The following is a 27,623-nucleotide window of genomic DNA, read 5'->3' on the forward strand; positions in this document are numbered from 1 at the left end:
CGTGTAGCGACATCTGCCGTTCAATAGAAAAATAACACAAACTTGCCGCAGCAAGCGCCATCTAGTATGCGATAGCATTCACTTGTTCTTCTTTGATGAAAATTAACTATTAATATTATTGTTAGATTTTTATTTCTTTATTTTAATAAAATTTATAGTAAATCCAGAAGATTTTTCTAATTTGTAAAAACAACTTTAAAAGGGAACAAAACAAAACGCACATAGTAACTTCCACAGATAAATAAAAACATCGAAAATAACAAAACGCATTATAGACAGCCATCAGCGGCAGCGGTACGGAAATGTATCTTGTGAAGTGAATTTGTTATTTACTATAAATTTATATTGATTGAGCTCAAAATGGGGACAGAAGTAGCAATATCGTTTACGGCACTGCGTGCTCAATTAGAATCGGAACGGAGCAGCTTGTACAAAATAGACGAAAACATCAAAAAGATAGTCCAAACGACGGGTCGATTCTCTAACGATAGGTTAGTGCTGGGCCTTGACGACAGGAAATTTCCAGTTTATGACCATGTTTGCTAAGCAATTTGCTTTGTTTTAGGTTTAATAACTCATCTAGTGACTACTTAAAAGGTGGACCACGTTTAGGAGGCCGAAATTCATTCCCTGACGCTAGACATAATGACGATTCTTTTGGAAAGAGAAAACAAGAAACCAAAACAGTTTTTAGCAGGTAAATATCAGCCTATTAATCTCCGAACACATTGGATACGTCACGCAAGTAATTAAAGTGGTCAGTTGTGTACTTGTCATGCTTATTTTGCATTTAATTTATCATCTATTGATTGGTTTTGATTTCACACATGGACTACCTATTTCCTAAATTTTAGACTCTATTTGCCATTCAATTCTTCTTATCTTTAACAAAGCTTTAAGGAATAATTCAACTTCTAAAATGTGTTAGTAGGTTTGACCGAAGACAATTGATTAAAATTGAAGTTTTTAAACATTTTTGGTATAGACAAGGATAATTATTTGGTACTCTAAATTAATACAAGTCGTCCTGTCATAGATATAGCTTAATCGGCTTAATATGGAAAAGTATGCTTGCAAATCTAGGAAAAACATACTGCAGTAATGCTGCTGTACTTGAAAATTGTTGAAGAACACTTGGCCATTAAAATAATACCACTAGTATGAAGCTTAAAGTGGTATGTATGCATTCTTACTGCCATGTTTGTGCAAAGTTGGTCTGACTTTAATTACATAGTTATGTGAAATCCAGTTCTCTGGCACTGGGATTTGGAATTATACTCAAGGTTACTATTTGCTGCAAGGTAGGTAATATTTGAACTTGATATTCCATAGATTATCAGCGCGCACAGCAGGCAGTGACGATGAAGAGTCTGGCGGCAAGCGTCCACGCGTCATATCTCAAGTGTCTCGCGAGCTGCCGACGCGCGCGGCGGTGCTGCGCGCGCAGGGCGGGGACGAGCAGGCGCGTACGCGCAACAGACGCATCTTTGGCTCGCTGCTTGGGACACTGCAGAAATTTAAACAGGAAGAGATTGTGCTGCAAACTAAGGTATGGGTCATCACCGTCATTACAGGTTGTTACTGATTTTGTCTGAGACACATTCAACATATACAAGCTGCTCAAAAACCTTTTTAATTTAGAGTACCTTTTACAAAAATGTGTTCTAGTTATGTTAAAAAAAAAACAGGCTAAGGAGCTTAGCTGTGTCATGCCTGTGTTGGTTGGGATCTTTGGCTCAGCCAATCTTTAACTTTAAATTTTAAAACTCTTTCTGCTGCTTATGTGCACGCACTACAATGTTACTAAAAGTAAATCAATTATTACAGGAAGATAAAAAGGCACAAGTGGAAAGAAAGATAGAAGAGCAAGCTCGGGTACAGAAAGAAAAAGAACAGAAGGAAAGAAAGACCCTCTTTGCCGAGAGAGAACACAAAAAAGCCACAATCAAAGCTCTCGAAGCCAAGATGGCGCGAGTACAAGAGTTCGAGAAATGGGAGGCGTCACAGAAGAGCCTGGGAAACTTTATATTGACTCGTGCCAAGCCGCATGTATACTGGATACCAAAGAAGATGACTGACAAGGCTTCAGAGAAGCTGAACTCCAGTAGAAAGTATCATGAAAGTAAGTTTTTGTATTGTTTGTGTTATGTGTGTGTTTTGTTACATTGTTTTGTAGTAATGCATGTTAATTTGCAGCTAAATATGGTCCTTTGTATCGCAGTGAGTAGTAAAATACGATATGATATTGATATTTCCTACTTTAATAAATGAACCCTACTTCTCATTGACTTTTTACAGGAATAAAGATGGTAGTATTTTACGAATTCTGAATTAAAACTGGTCTGAATAAAGAAGTTTCTTTTTGACATTATTAGACATGCATGTTTTAATTTTTAATTTTTCTTTCTACATGTTCTGTCTTTTAAATTGAAGTAATTTTAAAATGTTATATTAAAACTACACACCATACATGATACCCATTTCTTGTTAGAGTTGTTAGAATAATCTAGAAACAGTACTATTAAGTAAGTACTCAAACGAAATCCTAGGGTGCTATCACGCTTCTAACGCTTCGTACATTTTCGAAGATCTGTCATATAACAGGATAAGACAGGAAGTAAAGAATCCCTAATGATCAAATCCTCAGAGTGCATGGTAAAGAAACGCGCGGAACTGCAAGAGGAGCTGCTACGGATAGAGCAGCGCTGCCTGCGCGCGCGCGGGCCCCAGGCCAAGGAGAACGAGCCCGCCGACAAGGCGGACGACGGCGGCAAGAGGCGGGACAAGTTCACCAACGACGCCGACCACAAGGACAAGGACGACAGCGACGGGGAGGAGCACCATCAGACTCATGAGGAGCAGAATGAAGAGCGGCAAGGCAATGGAGATGTAGAGGTGAAAGATGAGCCAGGTTAGTTCAGTTTTCTGTTAATGGTACTTTCCAGTTTAGCTGTACCTTAGTCATATAGGTCAGGTCATATGGGGCATCGCCATATCGCATAAAAGGGCAGACGATTTTGGCGTAAGAACTAAGAATTATATTTTTGAGTAAGTTGTATGCACCCATATTTTTACACTTGACTGTACAGTGCCCCAACCCACATCTCAATACTAGCTGGATAGAAACGTGGATACTTACGTTAGGGTACCGACTGTACTAAGACCATGAAATAAGGTTAATAGGACTTGCAGGTTGAGTGAGATACCGTCGCCCACACTGTTAACTGTGCATCGGTAGACCTTATGCCTTTTGTAATAAGGTCCGCCGATGTACAGTTAGGAGTGTTGCTGTTTGTACAAGTGCGAGGGAAATAGGGTCGGTTAGTAACATGAGGCTAGTTATTGGTAATCCCGATAAGTCTTGCACAGTGCTTGTCTCAAAGATGGAAGAAGATAAAGGTTGTAAAAAAAACAATAAGAACCTAAAAGTGTAATGAATATTTGCTTCTGTTTTGTGTTCTTCAAGAACCATACAAAAATCACGCATTTTTAACTCTAAAATGTATCTGTTTTCAGTAACAGACGAAAGTAAACTGGAAACGACCACAGAGCAGAAAACAGCAATGGAAGCCGAAGAGAAACGAGACGATTCCCACATGTCCGTGGACACCAGTGACCTATTTTTACGGAACAATGTGGAGGCCCCGCCGGAGCCCACGGAAGAGTCCTGAATACCAGACGTATGATACCATGTTAACAGTACATGATATGCAGAGGGTTAGATTTATAAGGCCTTGGCCTTTAATTGACGCCGTACTGTTAACTGAACATAAGTTAACCCTATTGTAAAGACATAAGGTCCACCAATGGTTAGTTGCGAGAGCTGACGTTTGTGTCGGACCAAGCTAACTCTGCAAGGCATTTGCAATGACAAAGTGTCGAAATGTCACCTTTAATGTCAAAATTCTACGAAAACATGACGTTATAATGACACTCCCTTACTTTGTTCGGTTCAAGTTGCTGTATGGATTGTATGGTGTCAACCGGAGACCAACGCCTAAAAGCAAAGGAAATATTATGCTGTTAAATTATCAGTTTACATTAGATCATTCCTTTCCTTTCTAAAACAAAAGGTGATCTCGTTCCAACCGCTGGGAGTTTTTCCTCGCGTCAAATGTTTTCTGAAGTTCTTCTTCTGACAGTAGGACTTTTTAAAAATAGAACTAAGATATAAAGCTCTTCAGAAAGGCACAGGTTTTGAACATTAGTTAAAGCGTCGACAATGAGCATGTTAGGAGTTGCAAGCGTATACAGGCTACGGTAGCCGCGGTTACCATCAGGATGGCTATAATATCAATGCTTCTTTCCAACCAATGTGGTATAAAAATATTCTCGCGCGTCTACCCTCGTCTACAGAGAACGTTGAAATTTCGTTATTTGCCTCTCTATTACTCTTGTATATTCGAGCGATAGAGAGGTGGATAACGAAATTTTTATTTTCGCAGTAGAGCCTTTGATCCATTTTTTACGGCATTATATTTTCTTTGATTTGTTCTGCCCTCTACTAGTATAAGTGTGAAACTTACTAGTGTATTATAAATTGAAATGTTTACATTCAGCATCACTGTGATTATAATTGGGATGTGTTATGAAGTGAATAAACTGCTGACCTTATGTAAATGTTTTATTAAATTAGTCTTTTAAATAAGTAACATTGGACAATGTTCGAAAAGTGTATTTAAAATTTAATAGTCTAAGAATTCATTGTTATGCTGCATTCCTTTTACCAATACATACACGTGAAATCTATAGCAATATATTATGAGTATAATCATGGACTAATCCATAATGAAGACTGTTAACCCCTTTACCAAGTCGGGTGCCTTCAAGGCATAAGAATAATAAGTTAATAACTCAACTAATGAGCTCTCTGAGAGCGGTAAGAGCTATCGAAAGCTACTTTTAACAGAATTTGTAGCTTTTTAAAGTTATTAGTGTTTTTTTTTTTGCGTGAAGTGGTAACTTTTCCTACCTTTACAGTACAAAATTAATTCAAGAACACTGTAAAAATAACGATAATATTTTAATATATCCTTTAGTTGCCTAAAGGATCAAATGGCTAACGCTAAAGTTGGTCCAAAATATTAAATTATCGACTTTTATTTGATTGCAGAATTTTTTACATAATTTAGACCTTATTTCAATCAAATAAGTTTCTTACTGGCTGTTTAAGTTTACTTTCGAATTTTCATACTGAAACCTCAATAAACATTAATTGGAATTATTTGATTAGTAAAATCTAGAGTATAATTGATAATCTAGTCTAGTGAGAATATCCTCGAGGCAATGTCATCCAGCATCCAATCTATGCCTTCGAGAAGGTTCTCGCCGGTGACGGCCGAGCAGCGCACGATCCGCCAGTGGTGGGACTTGATGCTGTCCAGGTCTAGGGCCTGGAACATGGAAAAAACGTTTGCAGACATTCACAATACGGATTTTTTTTGTTGTTGGGTTTGTGTGCGAGGAAATTGCTTGTGCGTGTGGACCCGGCTATTTGGATGAAAATGCAATATTATTGTGAGTTGTGACATAGAGCTGATCTGATGATAGAGACAGGAGGTGGCCATAGGAACAGCAGCAGTGTTTGGCTTTCTCAGAGTAGTCTCAATGAGTATAGTTGACTGTTGAAAGTACAGCAAGCTATAAAAGCTTGGATCAAAAATGAAATTATTGTTAAAAAACTTATTACTTCTGGTAAACCTATTCGTTCGTTTTTTTAGCATTAGAAAGAACTTGCAAGAAGGTAAGCGATCTTGACATGTCTTTTAATTGAAAAACGCTTTTTAAAACCAAAAACTATTACTTATGAAAGCAGAAGAAGAATATAAATGATCGCATTAGATTCATAATTGTTACATATTTGCCGTAATTTATTTTTAAAATGTGTTTTTTAATTAAAAGCCACATCAAGATTGTTTACCTTATTTCTAATGCTAAAAAAAACGAACTATAACAATTGCTTTGTTTTCAAGTACGCTGTTAAGTGGATGAGACAAAAATAAAGATGAAACGCTAAACAGGACCATTGAAGTGCCGGATTATTGGGGTTCCACTGCAATAGTATTATTTTGGGAACACGACCTATAAACAAACATCATAAATTGAATGTTTATGCTAATTAAATAAGGGTACCTCTCGGATCTCCTGCAAAGTGAGAGCTCCCGGCAGGTCTGCTTTATTGGCCAGCACCAGTAAAGTGGCTCCAGCAAGACGTTCCTCTTGTAGTAGCGTGCGGAGCTCCTTTGCACAGCCTTCCAGCCGCCTCGTGTCGGCGCTGTCAACTACCCAGGCCACACCATCTGTGCTCTCAAAGTAGTTCTTCCAGTAGGATCTGAAATACAATTAAATATTGTGTGTATGAGTAAGTAGATACTTAAATATTCTTTTCTCAAAAATGGACGGCAAAGTCGACTTTGCCGTCTAAAAAATCGGTCGCGAAGCGCGTAGTTTATGGTTAGTCAAAAATTAAAAAGTTAAAAACATTGCAGTCTCGATTTTGGGACTGCAATGTTGCATACAAATTCCATTATTTGTCGAGTTCCAAACTTTTTAAAAGTTGAAATGGCCATATCAAATGAAGGCACAGGCCCAATAAACAGCCAAACAGATGATTAGTACCGCGACTATTTAGGTGTCTCAAATAGGTTGGCGTATTTTTGGCAGAAAAATACACTTCTATTTTTTTATTAAAAAAATAAAAAGGCGGCAACGGCTTTTCTCTGTGAAAATATGTACTATTATTGTGCACCATAAAGTTGAAAGAAAATTTTAGGACTGCTTACAAGTTTATGGCTACAGGTGGTCTTATTGCTAAAAAGCGATCTTTTCCAAAAAACCTTAGGGTAGCAGGAAAGTTAAGCACTTAAAACTTTGAAAAATAAATAAATGTATAATTTGAAGTCCTTCTTACTATTGACCAGGCTAGGCTGTTTATACATATTTTTGTGACTTTTGTACCGTGCATGTGCAAGCTGACCTGCAGCAGTGCAGTATACTCTTCTTCCTCGCGTTATCCTGGCATTTTGCCACGACCCATGGGAGCCTGGGGTCCGCTTGACCACTAATCCCATGATTTGACGTAGGCACTAGTTTTTACGAAAGCGATTGCCATCTGACCTTCCAACCCAGAGGGGAAACTAGGTCTTATTGGGATTAGTCCGGTTTCCTCACAATGTTTTCCTTCACCGAAAAGCAACTGGTAAATATCAAATGATATTTCGTACTCATTGGTACGAGCCGGGGCTTGAACCCGCGACCTCCGGATTGAAAGTCGCACGCTCTTACCGCTAGGCCACCAGTGCAGTATACACAATTACAAACTATTAAGTAACCAGACTTGCTTTTCTTGTATGGGTATTACCATGAAATTTAAGTCAAATTTATAAAAAGGATAGAATATAGAATCTATACCATAAATTATATGGTTGCAAACATCACTAAATCTAGTTCTGGAAAACAATATAATATACGGATATTGGGCTTCCTGGCACAATACAATCCAACCTGTTCTGTTAGACAGGTTACAGTAGCCACCAGAGGTCCAAATTAAATAAAAATAGTACTATTCATGGTTGTATCAATAGTTTTTATGTAATTACATCTTTCAAAAGGTTGAATGTGGCCACAAGTGAGGTACCTGAGCGACTTCTGCCCGCCGACGTCCCAGATGTTGAGCTTGTACCCGCGGTGCTCCAGCGTCTTGATGTTGAACCCCAGCGTCGGCGAGATCGTGTCGATCGGCTCCCCGTTGAACCGCTTCAGGATCGTCGTCTTACCCGCGTTGTCCAGTCCTCTGAACGAAAGCTAAGGAAATATACGGCCAAACAACAAAGGCTGAAAAAAAGTTATACATTCTTAAAAGGATACAACATAAGTATTCGCATTTCTTTCTCCTTCTGTCGAAGCTTCTTCAATATTGTAAGGAATCCCATTTTATTACTTAGTTAAGTTTTCTGAATAAACTGAATTACTACTATTTTAATTGAATTTTATCGCTGCATTTCGTGATTCACAACACGTTTGTTTGTCAGCTGTTAAACGTCAACATTTGTTTTTAAATACAACACAGACGAGAACTTGCGCATTGTAAGCCAAACAGCCAAATGGCAGTAAACGAAACTACAAAAATGAAAAAATAAAAGAAGTAAATAAAATAATCTAGAAAAATAAATAGATTTTGACAAACTGGTTTTATTTAAATATTTTCGTGTAAGTTTTATACCACAAAATAACGTTGAAATCTTGCAATGGTAAAACATTTTGAGATTGTAAGAAACCGAATTAGCAATTACATTGATAGTCAACATCGTTAATACTAATTTTAAAGGATCATTGTAATTACCTGATCAGCATCAGATTATTATTTGAATAATAATTATAATTTATTCCCAAATGTCCCCATCACCAAAAACTCTATCCCGAAACTTTTTAAAATCGAATAGGAATCCATTAGCAACCATAGAGTAAAACATCCATCCATGGCGGATCTCGTCGCTGTCAAGACTTTTATTTAATTCTGTTTCAATTATGAAGCACCTTCAATGATTTTGAGTGGGCTTATAGTGTGGAAGTGATCGTGCGGTGGCGCGGCGCGGTGCCGGTGATCCGGTTGTGTCAGCGCCATGTTCAGCGGAACGGTGCGCGTCAAGGTGTGTGAGGCCACGGGCCTCAGGCCGACTGACTTTCAGAAACGGCACAACATGACCTTCGGGAAACCAGGTGAGTCCCGACCGTAGTCTTAATCCTTTTCTTCATGAACCTTATGACTCGTTTTTAATTAATTTTGCCCTTGAAAACTATCGCGCAGTCGTAAATTTTCGTTCGTAATAGGCGTAGCATGTTTACCAAAATGGGTGTCTATAATGTATGTAAATATGGTGTGGGGTTGTAGACGACCAGCCGATAGACCCGTACGTGTCGATCGACGCGGACGAGCACCACCTGGATCGCTCCACCACCAAGCCCAAGACCTTCGACCCCGTGTGGAACGAGACCTTCATCCACGAAGTGCAGAACGTCGCCAGGTACCGCGCCCTCCGACCTCGTTTTTGATATTTTATTTATCACCCCTTGACTTGGATACTCACACTAATATTTTCCTGCAGCTTGGGGATCACTGTATTTCACGATGCCGCCATACCTCCAGATGATTTTGTTGCAAACTGCACAATTCCTTTTGAAGATTTAACTCATCGTGATAAAGATGCCACAGACTTTTGGGTGAGTAAACAAAACAGTGTTACAGCATTGAAGCTACTGACAAGTGAAGTGATTGGTAGGGATCTATGAGACAATGGCTTATCTATATCCCGTAATCTCTGATAAGAGTACAAACAATCAGTATTGTTGTAAGATGTTATCAGCGACCATCAGTGTGTTTGTTGTGGTGATAGCTGTTATCAGTCTTGGGATTGTTTGATGGCCTTACATTTGTCTAATTGGAGTGTGATAGGCATGTATTGCTGGAGAAGAGAGTTATTGTCATCTGAACCTAAATATGAGTTGCTTAATAATGAGGTGATTTATAAACAAGATGAAGTTTTATATATTTTTAGAAATAGAAATAGAAATAGAATATTTATATTTCTATTCTATTTCTATATATTTTTAATTTTTAATACAGGACTGGCAATGATGTCCCCTGGAATTCATGAAAAGTTTTTAAACCTTTTAATTAGATTTGTTTATAAACACTATTTATAATTTGTGTATGAAAAATAACTATTAAAGTAAGTTACCAGATAAATTAATGATGATTTTCCCTTGTAGGTGGATCTAGAACCTCAAGGAAAACTGCATCTGAAAATAGATCTGAAATGGAATTCTCAAGGTGAGTGATTGGTTTATCACAAACACTACATTCCTACTTAATCACTTAATTGGTAAGCTGAAAATACATGTTCTCATTCATTTTATTAATAATAAGGATTGCAATTCATGTTTATTATTGTTGAATAAAATTCTGGTAAATAGCCACTTTTACTAATAAATTTTTGACAATATTATCATTGCGCTGTAAAATTTGTAATGCATGTTTATTTATACTTTATCAACATATTGCAAACAGTCAGATTGTATTAAATTTATGTATTTTTGACTACAAAATGTAAGTCAAATAAATAAATTAAACACAACAGAAGAGCTGTTCAAAATAAATAACTTCTTGCAATCCTTAATTTTGTGATGTTTGTGACACTTTCTGTCATAATATACCCACTACTACAATTAACAATAATAAGCTTAATTTCTAAAGATCCAAATTGATTTAGTCAGTTAGTGTTTGAATATTAGATTATCTTAAAGCAAAGAAGTGAAAGTAAACATTAGTTGTGTGGCACATGTGTGCATCTCCATTCCAAGGAACATGACTCATATCTGACTCAGACACACAAATTCCATTTCTCTATATTCTCTATAATTACTAACTGTAGTATCATGAACACTGTTAACTGACAATTCGTAAACCTTATTTGCAAAGATATAAGGTCCATTGAAGGTCAGTAAAGATTGTTGCTGGTAGTAGGTACCATCGTCAAATCCTGTATCAATGTTGCAGTTCATTGAAAATAAGCATTGGTAAACTATTTACGTTAAAATTGGCCACAGTCAATAACTTCGTCTTAAATAGCATTAAATCATAAATTCACTATAAAATGTATTATGGGCGTTTATTAATTTAACATTTAGGAATTGGAATAAATGTAGTACTTTAGACCTGTAATTTTCATAATTAAAAAAACTAAAATGTGAAGTTGGGTATAGGAAGCAAAAGTTATTTTAGATTTTTTTTGCTCTAATACTATTTTAACGTAGTTTTATTTATTGTGAATTCAATGGATATTATATTTCTTGGTAAATTTGTTGTTTCGATATTTTAATTAGACGAAGTTGGGCACCAAAGGTAAAGTTAGGGCTCCCTACGGTAGATAATGTTGCCAATCCTCATTTTCAATGAATTGCCACATTGATAACGGGTTTGGTTAAGAGTGTAGTTAGTATTAGTAATAAATCTTGGGAACTTTCTATGTTGACTCAACACAATAACAACAGGATGTGCGATGGCAGCAAAGACCAAAGCAAAATCGTCCTATTTCGCGGGCAAGAGTAAGTCCTTATTATCAGTAGTGCTAGTTTAGATCATGTCTCATTGTTCCTATAGGGTTTACTTTGTTGTTATCAAATTTCTTGATGCTTCGCTTACTTTTTTAGGAGTCATCTGGCCTCAAAATTTACTATTTCATCTTTGCTAGAACGTAATTAGGAAAGATTGGTAATCAAAATTTAAGTATTAGATTATTTAATTTAGCAGTTCTGTATTAAAGAAGTTTGATATACAATATCTATTATTCATAGTAGATTTTCAGACTAATCATTGTCATTCTGTTTAGCTTATATGAAAAAACTTAAGTGTCTATTTTCCTGTTATAATTTTAATATCAATGCGGTTTACCGGGTTCCATGGCCGCACGTTAAGTATTATTGTTGTCACAGTTAGTAAACCCGTTGTAAACTTTATTTCAAAGAAATAAGGTCTACCAGGATCAGATTAGCATGTTACTATTAGTACCATAGTTAACTGATCATTCGTAAACCTTAAGGAGGTCACACGCAGTGAAAAGTCACTGCATCGCTTCTGAATGGCTGCATCTTTATGCAGCCATTCAGAAGCGATGCAGTCGCAAAAAAGCCGCGACACAGTCGCCATGGTGTCGCCGGTAATATACCTTCGCACACGTATTATGCATCGCTACTATAGCGATACAGCGTCGATACAGCCGCGTTTCACCACTTTCAGCATCGAGACAACCGCGATACAGTCGTGATGTAGAATTCATTTCGTCTGCCTGCACAGCCGCGGCTGCACACCCAATCTAGCGAGAAACAGCCGCGCGTTAGCAGCTATGCCGAATTAATCAATATCCAGTCTGCATCGCGACAATCACACGTTGCAAATGCGACAATGGACCACATGCCGCGACTGAATCGGTGCGAAAAGTCGCCGTGTGTGACCTCCCTTATTTCAAAGATATAACACCAATGGTCAGTTAGTGATGCTGTTAGAACGCCGGTTTCCTGCTAAGATTGCGATCGCATGCGGCATGCTACTTGCCGCGGTTTCCGACACTATTTAGCGTGATGTAACACACAAGATGTCCTTATTGTCCTTATTATTCTATCAAGGCATTCTTTGACCACTGGCCTTACAAATCCTACAATGAGTAATATCTGCCTTGAACGCGTTGGGGTCAGCAAGTGGAAAATTGTACTGACGTAAGAACTCCCGTACATATAACCAATTTATGCTAACAAACGGGGAAAGGGAAATCACCCCTTCTATTACTTGTAGTTGTTTGGAACTTAGAGAAATGTGTTATCCCTCAAAAAAATTGCGTTTATTCTTTGAGCTTTTTTAAATGTAATACAGTAATACACCTTTTATGTGATTCGATCTTAGTTTCTAATATAAACAGTTTTAAACCAAAATTTGTGACGAGATCTGTATTCCTAGTATTCGGTTATTCAGAAAACAAGGAATGATCTGCTCCTATTTCCGATAAAAGAAGGGATAGGTACCGCTTTTACATATATGAATTATGATTGTGAGTAAGTACCTACTATGTTATGATTATTAAATGTTTTTATTTGAAGAGCATCTGCTGCTAGTGGTTTATTTTAGCGGCTGCTTGCTATTATACGAGGTACTTATCATACATTTAGCTTTTATGCTACATTGATTTTGCAATAGATTTGGACGTCAAATTACCTACTTTAAGTTTTCGTAATTTTAGTCAGACAATAATTTGTAATGCTTTAAAGTACGATAGCAGATTAACTATTAGAGAAGTTCTTGGTTGGATCTAACTTATTTTGAAACGGCAATGAAAACGGGTCATTTTATACGATATTTTAAGCTAAAATAGTTTAATAATTGTTCATGTCACTTAATATCAACTACCTAGTAATAGATACCTTCTTCGTACTTTTTTAGCGTTCTCTTGACTTAGACCAGCACTGTCTAGATCTCTTCCGTATAGGTGTCTTCAGTTGAATTATGGTTTACAACTGTAAACTTTATCTGTAAAGTTCCTTATTTTAAATAATATGTTGTCTGAATGTCACATTTAATTATTAATCACCCTGTCCCGTAGAAGGTTCAGATACTCGATTTAAAACGGTATAAATACAGATCACCCATATTTTAAATCACTGTCGATTTTTACAAAAGACACATACACATCGTTTAGGCAAGCTTAGGACAATGCTACATAAGCCTCGGGCCCGCTACGCTAAGTTTTTTACCTATTTACAAGCATTATATTAATTATATTACCATGTGAATTGCATGAGGACCAAGACCAAGGCCTCTGTCTAGATAGAGCGAGCTCCCAAACGTGGAGGCCGGGTCTTTCCCTATTGCAGTAGGAGTGACATGTCGGCCCTCTTTAGGCTCGGGCGGCGGCGGCGAGGCGGCGCGGGCGCCGGCGGGCGGCGCGGCGCGCGGGCGCGAGTTCAAGGAGGGCGCCGGCTTCGCGCGCCGCCGGGGCGCCATGCGCCGCCGAGTGCACCAGGTCAACGGACACAAGTTCATGGCCACCTTCCTGCGCCAGCCCACCTTCTGCTCACACTGCCGCGAGTTCATCTGGTCAGTATCTTCATTGTCCGTTTGCAGGCCGGCTTGAATAGGCAGGCGACGGTGGCCAGAAGGATAGCCTCGGGCTCTGTATTATTTCTGTCAAGTACCTATCTCATTGAATAACGATACTCCCTACATCACTTGCCAACCCTTGCAAGCTGCTACGAACATACGGGGTCATCCATTAATTACATCACACGTTTAGGGGGGGGGGGGGTCAAGAAAATGTGACATGTTGTGACAAGGGGGAGAGGGGGGTCACAAACTTTGTGACGTCACTTTAACTTCATCAGTAACCAAAATGTTATTTTAATCATTTTAATTACTTTACAGTTCAAAAACAAGTTTTTGGAACGATAATCGTTTTTATTAGTTTAATTTTTTTTCATAATCAGTTTTGGGTTATAAATTTACTAATATTATGACAAAAAAATAATAATACTTAAATCAATTTTCCGATTTCGCTGAAAAAATGTGACGTCACACCAGGGGGGGAGGGGTTTGCCAAATGTGACCAAGTGTGACAATGGGGGGGGAGGGGTCAAAAAACCTTCAAATTCGTGTGACGTAATTAATGGATGACCCCTACGTAGAATTTGTAAAATAAGCACAGTTAATTAATGCTTACTATTTGCTTTCAGGGGTCTCGGAAAACAAGGATATCAATGTCAAGGTAACTACTTTTGTTCAGTACTTGTGACTAACAGGCACGGCTAGCGCATGTATTGTTATCGCCGAAAATACGTTTGCCATTTAGATGAAACTAATGGGAATGACAGATTTGACGAGTGTGATTTGTTGCAGTTTGCACCTGCGTGGTCCACAAGCGCTGCCACTCGTCCGTGGTCACCAAGTGTCCCGGAATGAAGGAAGAGGTAACTAGTCATGTGGTATGTTGCACCAGGGTCAATGAACCACTCCCTAAACACACGAAAAATATTATATACATTTTATTTTACCTTAAATCATCATCATCATCATTAACTTAAGAGGTATTCGGTGGAGTATCTTCCAGCTTTCCCTATCCTGCGCCAGGTCTTTGACTTTTTGGTACGACACGACCCCCACTTTTTCTTTCACTTGCTCCAAAAAGCTGCGGCTGGGTTTTCCTCTTCCCCGCTTGTGTCCTATCCGCCCCTTCAGGATAGTTTTAAAGAAGTGGTCGTGACGTATTAACCTCGTAGTACCTTAAATACTACATAAAATAAATTTGTGATTTCTTCATGCCCGATGATAAATAAGCAATTTGACGCAAAGTAAAAAAAAAAAAACGCTATATAGTGCCTGCGACAATTTAATTGCTTCACAAAAAAATTGTCAAATACGCGTGTCTTGCCTCGGGCGACTCTACCTCGACTCGACCTAGCTGCTTCGCGCGACATTCTTTTCCCGAGACGGCTCGATCTGTGCCATGTGGACTCGTCTATCCAGGGATATTTCCTATCTGTAACATATGGTTTGTGTGTTGCAGCAACACAGCGCCGTGGGCGTGTCGGGCGGGCAGCGGTTCAGCGTGAACGTCCCGCACCGCTTCGTGGTGCACTCCTACAAGCGGTTCACGTTCTGCGACCACTGCGGCTCTCTGCTCTACGGCCTCATCAAGCAGGGGCTGCAGTGTGAAGGTAAGCGTTTATCCCATTTCTTGTCTTCTTAGGAAATAGTGAAATCCTGATCATTTACGAAGTGGCAAATAGAATCGCGGTCACTTTAGAAAAATACGGAAGCAATGAATGGCGTAGAAACTCTCCTCTCCCTTGTGTGGATGTTGTTCAATGCTGCGGACATCGTTACATACTATAAACATATTTGTAAAAAAGGTATATCTTGTGTCATGCCTCATGCCTCACTTTATGCCATATAAACATAAAACATGTTGTTTGTGTGCAGTGTGCTCTATGAACGTGCACAAACGGTGCCAGAAGAACGTGGCCAACAACTGCGGCATCAACACCAAGGCCATGGCCGAGATCCTCTCCGAGATGGGCATCTCCCCCGACAAGAACCCTCGCCCGAGGACCTCCAAGGTATTACACGTGTATTTTCTCGTAGAACGTATATTTACGCGAATAGGCCGGTTGACAACCTGATCGCAGCACGCGGGCAGTTAGTGACCATTACGCAAAACAGCCGCATCCGAGTCGCGTTCACCAAAAATGGACGCACTATGCAGATTGGTAAACTAGTCAACTTTCAAATAGGTAACATTAAAAACTACATGTCCATTGGTTAAAATGCCTTTTAGAACCAGTAAGGCAATCGTAATCGCTTACATAAGACGGCCGTATGCCTTCTTATCCTACTCGTAAGCGGCTCATGCCTATAGACCAGCGGTCGGCAACCTTTTAGCAGCCAAGGGCCAAATAGTAGTTTCCGAAGTTGACGCGGGCCGCACTTTGTTAATATTTATGACTTTATCAGACATTGTCGTTTGTCAATATTACGTATAAAATAGCCAGGGAGGCTCGCGGGCCGTATGCGGCCCGCGGGCTGCTTGTTGCCGACCGCTGCTATAGACGAAAACCCAGAAGTGTCATGTGTGTATTGTCAGTAACGGTGACGTCATTACAGTACAACCCCGTGCTGATGGAGGGCGGCGGCGGCGACGCGGCGGCCGACGCCGACAAGGAGCCGCTCGACAAACACGACGACAAAGGTAACCACTAACACCTGCGTTATTATACACCCTATGTCCTTGATATAAGGTTCAAGTATGGTCAGTTAACTGTGTAGAGCAGGGGTCGAAAACCGGTATTAGCTCCATACAAAAATACCGGTATTATTTCGTTCTTTTTCGTTCTTTGGTTTATTATTTCACTGTTAATGGGACAATCTAATAATAAAAATTCGTTATCTAAATACATGATTCAGTCCTACATAAAGAGCATAAACTAATTCAAAATATTGAGCTATTTCGGGGTTTTAAAAAAATACCGGTTCCGAGCCCTGGTGTAGAGACAGTAAAACTGACTGTTTTTGTTAAGCCTTTATAAGGCAGAGGGAATATATTTCCCACCTGCTTTCTTTCAAACGAACTTTCTTTCAAAGTGATAGAGTTCAATTTTGCATAATTCCTGACACCCTTATGCCTTATAAAGGGTTAACTGGCCATTCGTAAACCTTACTACAATGCGTGCACTAATGATAATTTGTGTTTTTTATTACTAAATTTTGTCGAATGTTAATTTCACTTCACTATCCTGAATAACCAAATTTACCTAGCATGATCTTATTTTTTTTTCGCTTACTCGACTAGGTACGGTCAAGCGTGAAGTCAAACGTACTAAGCCAATTTCAAGGAGTGAGATATTAATTTATCGACATTTAACTAACTTTCAAAACAGAAGAGAACGCTGAAGTCGATGTTTCTATTCATTTTTTTTAACTAGTTTTTATTTTTGAGCCCTGAATGTTATGTTATGTTAGCAAGCAACTCAATGTATTTTGTATTAGTGCATTGTTTTTGTTAATGTTGTGTTGTTGTTGTTATTGTGTTTGTTTGCATCCCACACTAGTGCTGGACCTGCTCATGTCATCGCCGTACGACTTCGTACCACCCGCGTACGATTTCGTACCCCCTTCGTACGACTTGGTACCCCTTTACGGCGAGTACATACCTTCGGCGCCGAACGGCGGCGGCGATCATTGGGACGACCTGAAAGACATATTTACGTGCTACGAAGGTTCCTTTTTTTGGTTTGCACGCTTTTTGGTTATGGATTTTTATATTTATTTATTAGTGCTTTCAGATTAGGTGGATTTGTATAAGGTATTGTAACCGTTTAGTTTTAATGGTAATTACGTACGTATACGTATTTTAAAAGTAAAGTGAGCCACCTAGTTTGAAAGCTTTGGCATATTTATATTTTTGTGTTTACTTTACCGCTTCCTAATAATTTATATTTATCTCTAAAAATGATTTAATGCGCAATTTTATAGACTTCTGTAAGTACCATTGTGATTTTGTAATATGAAAATAGTAATATGTATACAGTCGGACTATGCTAAGTTTTCATGCCAATGGCTGCTTCAAGAAAGCTCGAAAGGGCTATGTAATCATGCATTGGTGCCGTCAAGTCAGTGTTAACTTTATGTAATGTGTGTGTCGTTCAGGCGGCGACATGGCGGGCGCGCGCGACAAGGTGTCGCTCGAGGACTTCACCTTCATCAAGGTGCTGGGCAAGGGCTCCTTCGGCAAGGTCATGCTTGCTGAGAAGAAGGGCACCGATGAGGTACGAACAGGCTTTATAAAATTCATACACACTTGAAATCAGTTGTTCGTAAAAAATAGGTGTATTTCTGATCGTAATTTGAAAGAACTAGGTAAATGTTTTCCTTTACACAATTTTTCACTTTGAATCTGTATAAAACGTGTTTTTCAGTATGTTTTTGGTACTATTGGTACAGTCTACACAAGTAATGGTAATGTTTACTACATTGAATTAACAAAAATACATTGCGAGATTTATTGTAACTAAACTTTATGACTTTGTATTAATAATTGATGTTGCTTAAATTGGAATATCATTATGGTGTCCTATGATTACAAAAATGCGCTGGAGGGGAGCTGCGAAAGACGGACCATTTTTTAGTCAGTCGGCCGCAGAGGTGCCCTGTGACTTTCAGATTATGAGATCTGAGGACAAACACATCCAACTGAGCGGTTATACCAATTTTTCTGTGTGTCAGTGCTTAATCCAGCCGTTCGTCCATCAGGTGTACGCAGTGAAAGTGCTAAAGAAAGACGCCATCATCCAAGACGACGACGTGGAGTGCACTCTGACCGAGCGGCGCGTGCTCGCGCTGGCCGCGCGCCACCCCTTCCTCACGGCGCTGCACTGCGCCTTCCAGACCAGGGACAGACTGTTCTTCGTCATGGAGTATGTGGATGGAGGCGATCTAATGTTCCAGATACAACGCGCGAGGAAGTTTGATGAACCACGAGCAAGGTACGGTATTATGTACGCAGTGAACAGCTCCCTTCCTCACACTGCGCCTTCCAGACCAGGGACAGACTGTTCTTCGTCATGGAGTACGTCCACGGCGGAGATCTGATGTTCCAGCTACAGCGCGAGGAAGTTCGACGAGCCACGAGCAAGGTACGGTATTCTGTACGCAGTGAACAGCTCCCTTCCTCACACTGCGCCTTCCGGACCAGGGACCGACTGTTCTTCGTCATGGAGTATGTGGATGGAGGCGATCTAATGTTCCAGATACAACGCGTGAGGAAGTTCGACGAACCACGAGCAAGGTACGGTATTCTGTACACAGTGAACAGCTCCCTTCCTCACACTGCGCCTTCCAGACCAGGGACAGACTGTTCTTCGTCATGGAGTATGTGGATGGCGGGGATCTAATGTTCCAGATACGACGTGCGAGGAAGTTCGACGAACCACGAGCAAGGTACGGTATTCTGTACACAGTGAACAGCTACCTTCCTTACACTGCGCCTTCCAGGCCAGGGACCGACTGCTCTTCGTCATGGAGTACGTCGATGGCGGGGATCTCATGTTCCAGATACAACGCGCGAGGAAATTTGATGAACCACGAGCAAGGTACGGTATTCCGTACACAGTGAACAGCTTCCTTCCTCACACTGCGCCTTCCAGACCAGGGACCGACTGCTCTTCGTCACGGAGTACGTCGATGGCGGAGATCTGATGTTCCAGCTACAGCGCGAGGAAGTTCGACAAGCTCGCGCCAGGTATGGTATTCTGTACATATCTAGATTTACACGTATTATTTTTCGTGATTTATATAAAATTTTAATTCCTATTAACGAATAACCGAGAACGACATGAAAATATATCTACGTCGAATGTGTTGAAATGCTAGTTCAACATAATTTATTAAGTCCTATGATAACAAAAAGCGCTGGAGGGGAGCTGCGAAAGATGGATCCCTTTGGGGGTCTGTTCGACGCAGAGGTGCCCTGTGACTTAAGATTATGAGAGCTGAGGACTAACTAAAATTTACATAAAATTATATTCTAGTTTACGAAAAGAACTTTTGGTTAAATAGTATTTTCGTATATCGAAAACACTAAAATTTTTGCAGTATAAACCATCCCTTTGTTTTCCAGGTTCTACGCAGCCGAAGTGACATTGGCCTTACAGTTCCTTCACGCGCACGGTGTCATCTACCGCGACCTGAAGCTGGATAACATATTACTGGACGCCGACGGGCACTGCAAGCTCGCTGACTTCGGCATGTGCAAGGAGGGCATACTAGGTCAGTGGCCACAGGTTCAACTCCGGCCCTACACACACACACATCTACCGCGATCACTGGACAGTATATTACTGGACGCCGACGGGCACTGCAAGCTCGCTGACTTCGGCATGTGCAAGGAGGGCATACTAGGTCAGTGGCCACAGGTTCAACTCCGGCCCTACACACACACACATCTACCGCGATCACTGGACAGTATATTACTGGACGCCGACGGGCACTGCAAGCTCATAGACTTCGGCATGTGCAAGGAGGGCATACTACCTCTAGGTCAGTCGTTCTAGTCCAGAACTCGGCAAATTTAACTACTAGGTACTTGCGAGCCGCTGCTTCTGTGAATATGTTCTGTAACACAACAGATTTAACGAATGTAGTGTTTAGATTTTAAAACGCAAACCCTCTATTCTAAGGATGTTATTTTTTGTTGTTCTTTTGTCCTATGATTACAAAAAGCGCTGGAGGGGAGTTGCGACAGACGGACCACTTTGGTATGTCCAACGCAGAGGTGCCCTGTGACCTATGATTATGAGAGCTGAGGACAAACTCGCACACTTTAATATAAAATGTATAGTTTGAGAGGGATTCTAAGTCAACTACTTATTCTCAGATGGAGCGACTACTACGACCTTTTGCGGTACTCCAGACTACATAGCCCCTGAGGTAAGTCAGTTTTTGACATGAACTTCAAATCATCCGATTTTTTTATCAATCAGCGTTTCAAGTTTCTTGTTTTACGTGTCAATTTCCTTGCAAGTAGGCTCGTTCTTTACATATGAATGGAAAACCTTGATTTTGCCTTGTAGAGAAAAATCTTAACACTGTTCGTAAGAGCGAACCACATCAGTCATGCGCGTGTATTCTTTATTGACAGCTGTTGAGAATGTGTATTTGTGTATAGATCCTGCAAGAGCTGGAATACGGTCCGTCGGTGGACTGGTGGGCGCTGGGCGTGCTGCTGTACGAGATGCTGGCCGGGCAGCCGCCGTTCGAGGCCGACAACGAGGACGACCTGTTCGAGTCCATCCTGCACGACGACGTGCTCTACCCCGTCTGGCTGTCCAAGGACGCCGTGTCCATCCTCAAGGGTGAGTACCGACGTGCTCTACCCCATCTGGATGTCCAAGGACGCCGTGTCCATCCTCAAGGGTGAGTACCGACTTGCTCCACCCCGTCTGGCTGTCCAAGGACGCCGTGTCCATCCTCAAGGGTGAGTACCGACGTGCTTGACCCCGTCTGGCTGTCCAAGGACGCCGTATCCATCCTCAAGGGTGAGTACCGACGTGCTCTACCCCATCTGGCTGTCCAAGGACGCCGTGTTCATCCTTAAGGGTGAGTACCGACGTGCTCTACCCCGTCTGGCTGTCCAATGACGCCGTGTCCATCCTCAAGGGTGAGTACCGACGTGCTTGACCCCGTCTGGCTGTCCAAGGACGCCGTATCCATCCTCAAGGGTGAGTACCGACGTGCTCTACCCCATCTGGCTGTCCAAGGACGCCGTGTTCATCCTTAAGGGTGAGTACCGACGTGCTCTACCCCGTCTGGCTGTCCAATGACGCCGTGTCCATCCTCAAGGGTGAGTACCGACGTGCTCTACCCCGTCTGGCTGTCCAATGACGCCGTGTCCATCCTCAAGGGTGAGTACCGACGTGCTTGACCCCGTCTGGCTGTCCAAGGACGCCGTATCCATCCTCAAGGGTGAGTACCGACGTGCTCTACCCCGTCTGGCTGTCCAAGGACGCCGTGTTCATCCTCAAGGGTGAGTACCGACGTGCTCTACCCCATCTGGATGTCCAAGGACGCCGTGTCCATCCTCAAGGGTGAGTACCGACGTGCTCTACCCCGTCTGGCTGTCCAATGACGCCGTGTCCATCCTCAAGGGTGAGTACCGACGTGCTTGACCCCGTCTGGCTGTCCAAGGACGCCGTGTTCATCCTTAAGGGTGAGTACCGACGTGCTCTACCCCGTCTGGCTGTCCAATGACGCCGTGTCCATCCTCAAGGGTGAGTACCGACGTGCTTGACCCCGTCTGGCTGTCCAAGGACGCCGTATCCATCCTCAAGGGTGAGTACCGACGTGCTCTACCCCGTCTGGCTGTCCAATGACGCCGTGTCCATCCTCAAGGGTGAGTACCGACGTGCTTGACCCCGTCTGGCTGTCCAAGGACGCCGTGTTCATCCTTAAGGGTGAGTACCGACGTGCTCTACCCCGTCTGGCTGTCCAATGACGCCGTGTCCATCCTCAAGGGTGAGTACCGACGTGCTCTACCCCGTCTGGCTGTCCAATGACGCCGTGTCCATCCTCAAGGGTGAGTACCGACGTGCTTGACCCCGTCTGGCTGTCCAAGGACGCCGTATCCATCCTCAAGGGTGAGTACCGACGTGCTCTACCCCGTCTGGCTGTCCAAGGACGCCGTGTTCATCCTCAAGGGTGAGTACCGACGTGCTCTACCCCATCTGGATGTCCAAGGACGCCGTGTCCATCCTCAAGGGTGAGTACCGACTTGCTCCACCCCGTCTGGCTGTCCAAGGACGCCGTGTCCATCCTCAAGGGTGAGTACCGACTTGCTCCACCCCGTCTGGCTGTCCAATGACGCCGTGTCCATCCTCAAGGGTGAGTACCGACGTGCTTGACCCCGTCTGGCTGTCCAAGGACGCCGTATCCATCCTCAAGGGTGAGTACCGACGTGCTTGACCCCGTCTGGCTGTCCAAGGACGCCGTATCCATCCTCAAGGGTGAGTACCGACGTGCTCTACCCCGTCTGGCTGTCCAAGGACGCCGTATCCATCCTCAAGGGTGAGTACCGACGTGCTCTACCCCGTCTGGCTGTCCAAGGACGCCGTGTTCATCCTTAAGGGTGAGTACCGACGTGCTCTACCTCGTCTGGCTGTCCAAGGACGCCGTGTCCATCCTCAAGGGTGAGTACCGACGTGCTTGACCCCGTCTGGCTGTCCAAGGACGCCGTATCCATCCTCAAGGGTGAGTACCGACGTGCTCTACCCCGTCTGGCTGTCCAAGGACGCCGTATCCATCCTCAAGGGTGAGTACCGACGTGCTCTACCCCGTCTGGCTGTCCAAGGACGCCGTGTTCATCCTTAAGGGTGAGTACCGACGTGCTCTACCTCGTCTGGCTGTCCAAGGACGCCGTGTCCATCCTCAAGGGTGAGTACGGTCAGCTGCAGAGAACAGATACCCCCCCTCTATAAAAGTTTTTAAGCAAAGGTACTAAGCAGGGGCGGATTTGCAGTATTTGCCGCCCTAGGCGCCAGGCCCTGTAGCACCCTTGACTAGGTACATTTTGAGTTATTTCTTTTTATTTTCAGCGAATATTTAGTCACAATTTGCCGCCCCCAAAAAACTTGCTGGCCTAGGCCCGGGCCTACTTGGTCTTAGGGCAAATCCGCCACTGGTGCTAATCTAATAGTATCGTTACCTGTACACGGACGGAAATTCAGCTGTATGGTGCGTAAATATGCGAAAATGTGGCGCAGTCGGTAGGATAGTAGTACTAGTAATAATCTTTTTTTTATGCATTTTGTTTAACACTTTCATAGTTTTTACAATTTAATATACACGGTGTAACATGAGGAAACCGAATAATTTTAACCACGCATTTCTTAGGTCAAAAGAAGGAAAAAATGTAATGAATCAATTTCGCAAAAAAAAATTTTTTTTGGATTTTTTTTTCTATTTTTTTAATGTATTTGTACTTAAAAAATAAATATTATTGGTAAACTTGTCACTTAAAATTGATTTTTACATTTTTTTTGACATCTATCAATAAGGATATTTACGTCCCATAGTAGCAACATCGCCATCAAAAAGGCGTTTAGCACTATGTAACAATAAAAATATGTTTTTTTAAATTGGTATTAACTCTGAAACTAGGCGAATTTCACAAAAGTTTATAGGACATTTTTGTCTCTAAATATGATCAGGAATACGCTGTTACACCGTGTATTTATTTGCATGTTGCGTGTGCAGAAAAGGTTCCCTCCAGTTTTTCCCATTTCTTCCTATTCTGTGCCGTTCTCTACCAGTATCTGTCGAAGTTTCTTAGCTCACCTCTCCATCTCGTACTCGTACGGTCGGAAGGATATAAATAGTATCGGAGTGAAACTGTTACAGAAAGGCGTAATTCTATAATTATGATTAAGAACCGAAACTTATTTTTTTAATGTCGGGACGCGTATCTAATGTCATGCGGTGTCCCTTGTGCGCAGGCTTCATGACGAAGAACCCGGCGCGGCGGCTGGGCGTGGCGGGCGGCGCGGGCGGCATCCGCGCGCACGCCTTCTTCAAGGACATGGACTGGGACGCGCTGCAGCAGCGCCGCCTGCGCCCGCCCTTCCGCCCCAAGGCATGTGTGCTGCGCTATACCCTACCGTTTGGTGCTCCAATTTATAAATTTGCACGAGACGTGAAACCTTTGGGCCGAAACAAAATTGACTCGCCAGAGTTGGGAGCGTTAAGCGGGGCGTTCGACCGGGCACCGGACGTTGCGTCGAGCGGCAAATATTGCATTACCCCAAAACTTGACGCTACCACAGAATAAATAATAGTACTAGGTACAGCAGACTCACTCTCTAACAAAACGCGTCTGTTACGATCAGCACAGATATAGCCTTTAGGTGGTGACAACGCCACACGCGGCTTATGGCTTTCCCCAAAATTGGGGTGGAAGGGATGTACTTTTAGCTACCTGCAGCAAAGCGACTAAATCGCGGAGTGAGCCACGCCTGACGCTACACATACGTAGTGACATTTTATTTATACTTTATTTACTTACATTTTGCTTCATAAACGATGCATCGACGGCAGTATGGCTATATATTAAACGACGCATAAACTCATAAAATGTGATTTATAATTGCAGAAGAGCAAGCGCGAGGCGGTGAACTTCGACGCGGAGTTCACGAAGGAGGAGCCGGTGCTGACGCCGGTGCCGGCCGACGTCGTGCGCACCATCAACCAGGTACGGACTACCACTGGCTACTCTCTCTACTACCAACATGTTCATTCATACATTTTCAACTCCGCTATAGCACCGTTTCGTAGTTTCTCACTGTTAAAATTGGCAGATTAGAACAATTTTTTACGCATAACTAACACACTATGAATTATGACTACGACTTGATCAACTATATTTTTACATATTGTGTTCTTCCGTGACCCAAGCGACAGTGACACATTTGATTAGAAATATATTTGTGATGTAGACTATGATCAGGTTTATTTGTCTGTAGTTTATTTTTAGTTATTTTTATCACGAATATAGAATATTGTTTTATAGAATGAGTTTTACTGTTTATTAAATAAAGCATGTAATAATATTGTATAAATGTGACCCAGGAGACTAGGTTGAAAAGCATTCATGAATTTTTAGTTTTATGTCATGTTTTAACAGAGTAACTCAAGGGACATAGCAAAAAGCCAAATAAAAATCAACTTTTATGCCATCATTTAACATTGTGGTTTGTTATCGCGATGTATGCTTTAGGGTGGTATTCGACCTGTCCAATTTCTTTGTCCGATGTCATTGCGTCTCATTCTCTCAATAAGCAAAACGTGAGACGCAATACACATTGGACCAATATAATATATTGTCCTATATTATTAATATATTATAGTAATACAATAATATGTTTTTTTTTTTTTTTTTTTAATAATAAACTGATCGGCGATTGGCTCTAGTCACACCTGATGGAAAGTGAAGACAGAGCCTAAGATGTAGCTCACCGGTTCAGTAATAGCCTATTCACTCTGGCTTTAAAGAGACCGAGGTCATATTTTTCAGGGAATACAGATGCCGGGAGCGCATTCCATTCCTTAGCCGTTCTTACCAAAAAAGACGAGGCAAATCGTTTTGTGTTTCTAATCAAATGTATCACTGTCGCTCGGGTCACGGAAGAACACAATATTGTCCAATATTATTGGACAGATGGAATACCGGCCTTCTTTATTTTGCCGTTGTATAAAGAAATGCAACACAATTTCGGATTATTTGCACACCAATGAACGACGTGTATGTCGATTGCAGGAGGAGTTCCGCGGCTTCTCGTTCGTGAACTCGGACTTCACGCCGACGCCGGCGCCGGCGCCCGCGCCCGCCAACTGACTCCCGCGCGCGCGCGCCCCCGCCCGAGCCGGCCACCGCCGGTAGAGCCCCCGCCCCCGGCCCCGGCCCCCGGCCCCCGGCCCCGCACCGAGCCCGACGCCGCTGCGTTCTAACGCTGAACTCGCCTTATCTCTCCGTTCTCGCATTTCCGTTGTAAAGTTTTCGGATAGTGCGAGAGTCGGACTGAGCTAACTTTGGGGCGACTCGAATAGAACAGGGTGAGGCCGTGTCATATTTTCATAGATTAATGATGACGTCGCCGCACTTTGTCGTTGTAGATGTCGCGCGGAGTTAGATAGGTCCGACTCTACGCCGTCTGAGAAAGACGGTGAGTCTGCACCGTGATGTAGAATAGAGCGATACGATATCTCGATGATTTCGTATTACGAAACGTACCGTTTGTCTGCGCTAAATTTGCAGCGACCCGGGTGCGTGCGCCATAATTGCCGGGGCGGCTGAAAACTTAGCGCGGTTGGACTAACAAAAACGTGGTCCTTGAGTCTCCAAAAAAGGTTATACGTTGTCAGTTATAGTGTAGATGGAGAAAGACTCGCAGTCGTCATTTTTATGATTGTTCGTATTTATAAATTATTAAACCGTACCGTCAGTTGCGTCTACGACGTTGACCTCTGCGTACGTAAAAAAAACAAGTTACAAGGGATTATTATAATATACGCGGTGAGATTCAGCTGATCTGTCTTAATTGCATAGTATTTTATATACACGTGTCTATATTAGTGGTGACCACGAGTATTACGTCTTAGGAAGTTTCTTGAGCATTATTCGAGAGACAGAGATATCGTAGCTTCGATGTTAGAACGTTGCGGTTTAGTTCCAGGCCGGTTCTTATGAAATTCTGTCCACACATACGAGCCAGCGATCAAATATGTAGCGGCGACCGGCAGCAGAAACTGGCTCTTCTCAATTCAACTTAAAAAGGCGATGTTGTATTATACTTTTTCAGGCAAACCCTCGGAATTGGCAAAGGGAGACGTCTGTTAACGACATCGAGCCATTTCACTATTTAGATGCAATACTGATCGCATTTATCTTACGAAGGTAAAACACAACAGATTTTTTTTTTAAACGACGCGCCTCAGTTTTAGCGTTTTATTTTTAATTGGGAAGATCCATTCGCTTTTGGCCTCGCCGGCCGCCGCGAGTACAGTTAAGGGCAAAAATTATACATTTATTTACCTAATACAGGTGTAAACGTGTATGACCTTGATTGTACGCACACAAATCCCGGCGGGATCGCCGGCTACAGATTATATATAAATGGAAGGGTTAGAGCAATTATTTATCGTTGTAAATATTGAAGATTTAATATTCGGGTGTAAAGCGGAGGCGGAATCAGTAAACCCCACGCGTCACCGACGCGAACAAGCGTATATTATAGGCACATGAGTAACAGCGGCAGGACCTACTGTTTGCTTGTCTTCTCAGACATTACCACGTTTAGCGGAAGGACATCCTCAAAAAAAATTTAATGAATGAGTTTTCATTTTGGTAGAAAGTTCAATTGTTTGACAGGTTATTGTGTGTTGGATACTGTTCCCTAAACGTCTTATAGGAAGTTGAGAATATACATGATACGTCTCATATTTTTGTCGATTGGCTCGTTTTGTTGTGTCCGTGAGCCAGGGG

The 27,623-nt window shown here is 42.1% G+C and overlaps 3 protein-coding genes across 3 annotated transcripts; 2 read left to right on the forward strand and 1 right to left on the reverse strand.

The window, feature by feature from the left end:
* Positions 1 to 256: 256 nt before the first annotated feature.
* LOC134673474 (pinin) lies at positions 257 to 4,614 on the forward strand. Its single transcript, XM_063531469.1, has 6 exons — positions 257 to 491; positions 566 to 697; positions 1,333 to 1,549; positions 1,828 to 2,122; positions 2,648 to 2,911; positions 3,517 to 4,614. Exons 1-6 carry the CDS (start codon positions 361 to 363, stop codon positions 3,669 to 3,671), a joined length of 1,194 nt encoding a protein of 397 aa, XP_063387539.1. The 5' UTR covers positions 257 to 360; the 3' UTR covers positions 3,672 to 4,614.
* Positions 4,607 to 8,054, reverse strand: LOC134673476 (ADP-ribosylation factor-like protein 2). The gene is made up of 4 exons (XM_063531470.1): positions 7,867 to 8,054; positions 7,637 to 7,792; positions 6,133 to 6,331; positions 4,607 to 5,393 (listed from the first exon to the last, which is right to left on the reverse strand). Exons 1-4 carry the CDS (start codon positions 7,929 to 7,931, stop codon positions 5,259 to 5,261), a joined length of 555 nt encoding a protein of 184 aa, XP_063387540.1. The 5' UTR covers positions 7,932 to 8,054; the 3' UTR covers positions 4,607 to 5,258.
* Positions 8,055 to 8,464: 410 nt separating this feature from the next.
* On the forward strand, positions 8,465 to 25,990 carry LOC134673477 (protein kinase C). The gene is made up of 19 exons (XM_063531471.1): positions 8,465 to 8,718; positions 8,891 to 9,023; positions 9,105 to 9,219; positions 9,769 to 9,829; positions 13,447 to 13,642; positions 14,275 to 14,306; positions 14,438 to 14,508; positions 15,105 to 15,255; positions 15,521 to 15,657; positions 16,202 to 16,286; positions 17,146 to 17,313; positions 17,744 to 17,862; positions 18,347 to 18,579; positions 19,713 to 19,861; positions 20,469 to 20,521; positions 20,760 to 20,946; positions 24,082 to 24,224; positions 24,738 to 24,833; positions 25,899 to 25,990. The coding sequence occupies exons 1-19, from the start codon at positions 8,622 to 8,624 to the stop codon at positions 25,974 to 25,976; spliced, it is 2,304 nt and encodes a 767-aa protein (XP_063387541.1). The 5' UTR covers positions 8,465 to 8,621; the 3' UTR covers positions 25,977 to 25,990.
* Positions 25,991 to 27,623: the final 1,633 nt, after the last annotated feature.

Source organism: Cydia fagiglandana, chromosome 18 (assembly GCF_963556715.1).
Source record: "Cydia fagiglandana chromosome 18, ilCydFagi1.1, whole genome shotgun sequence".
NCBI lineage: Eukaryota > Metazoa > Arthropoda > Insecta > Lepidoptera > Tortricidae > Cydia > Cydia fagiglandana.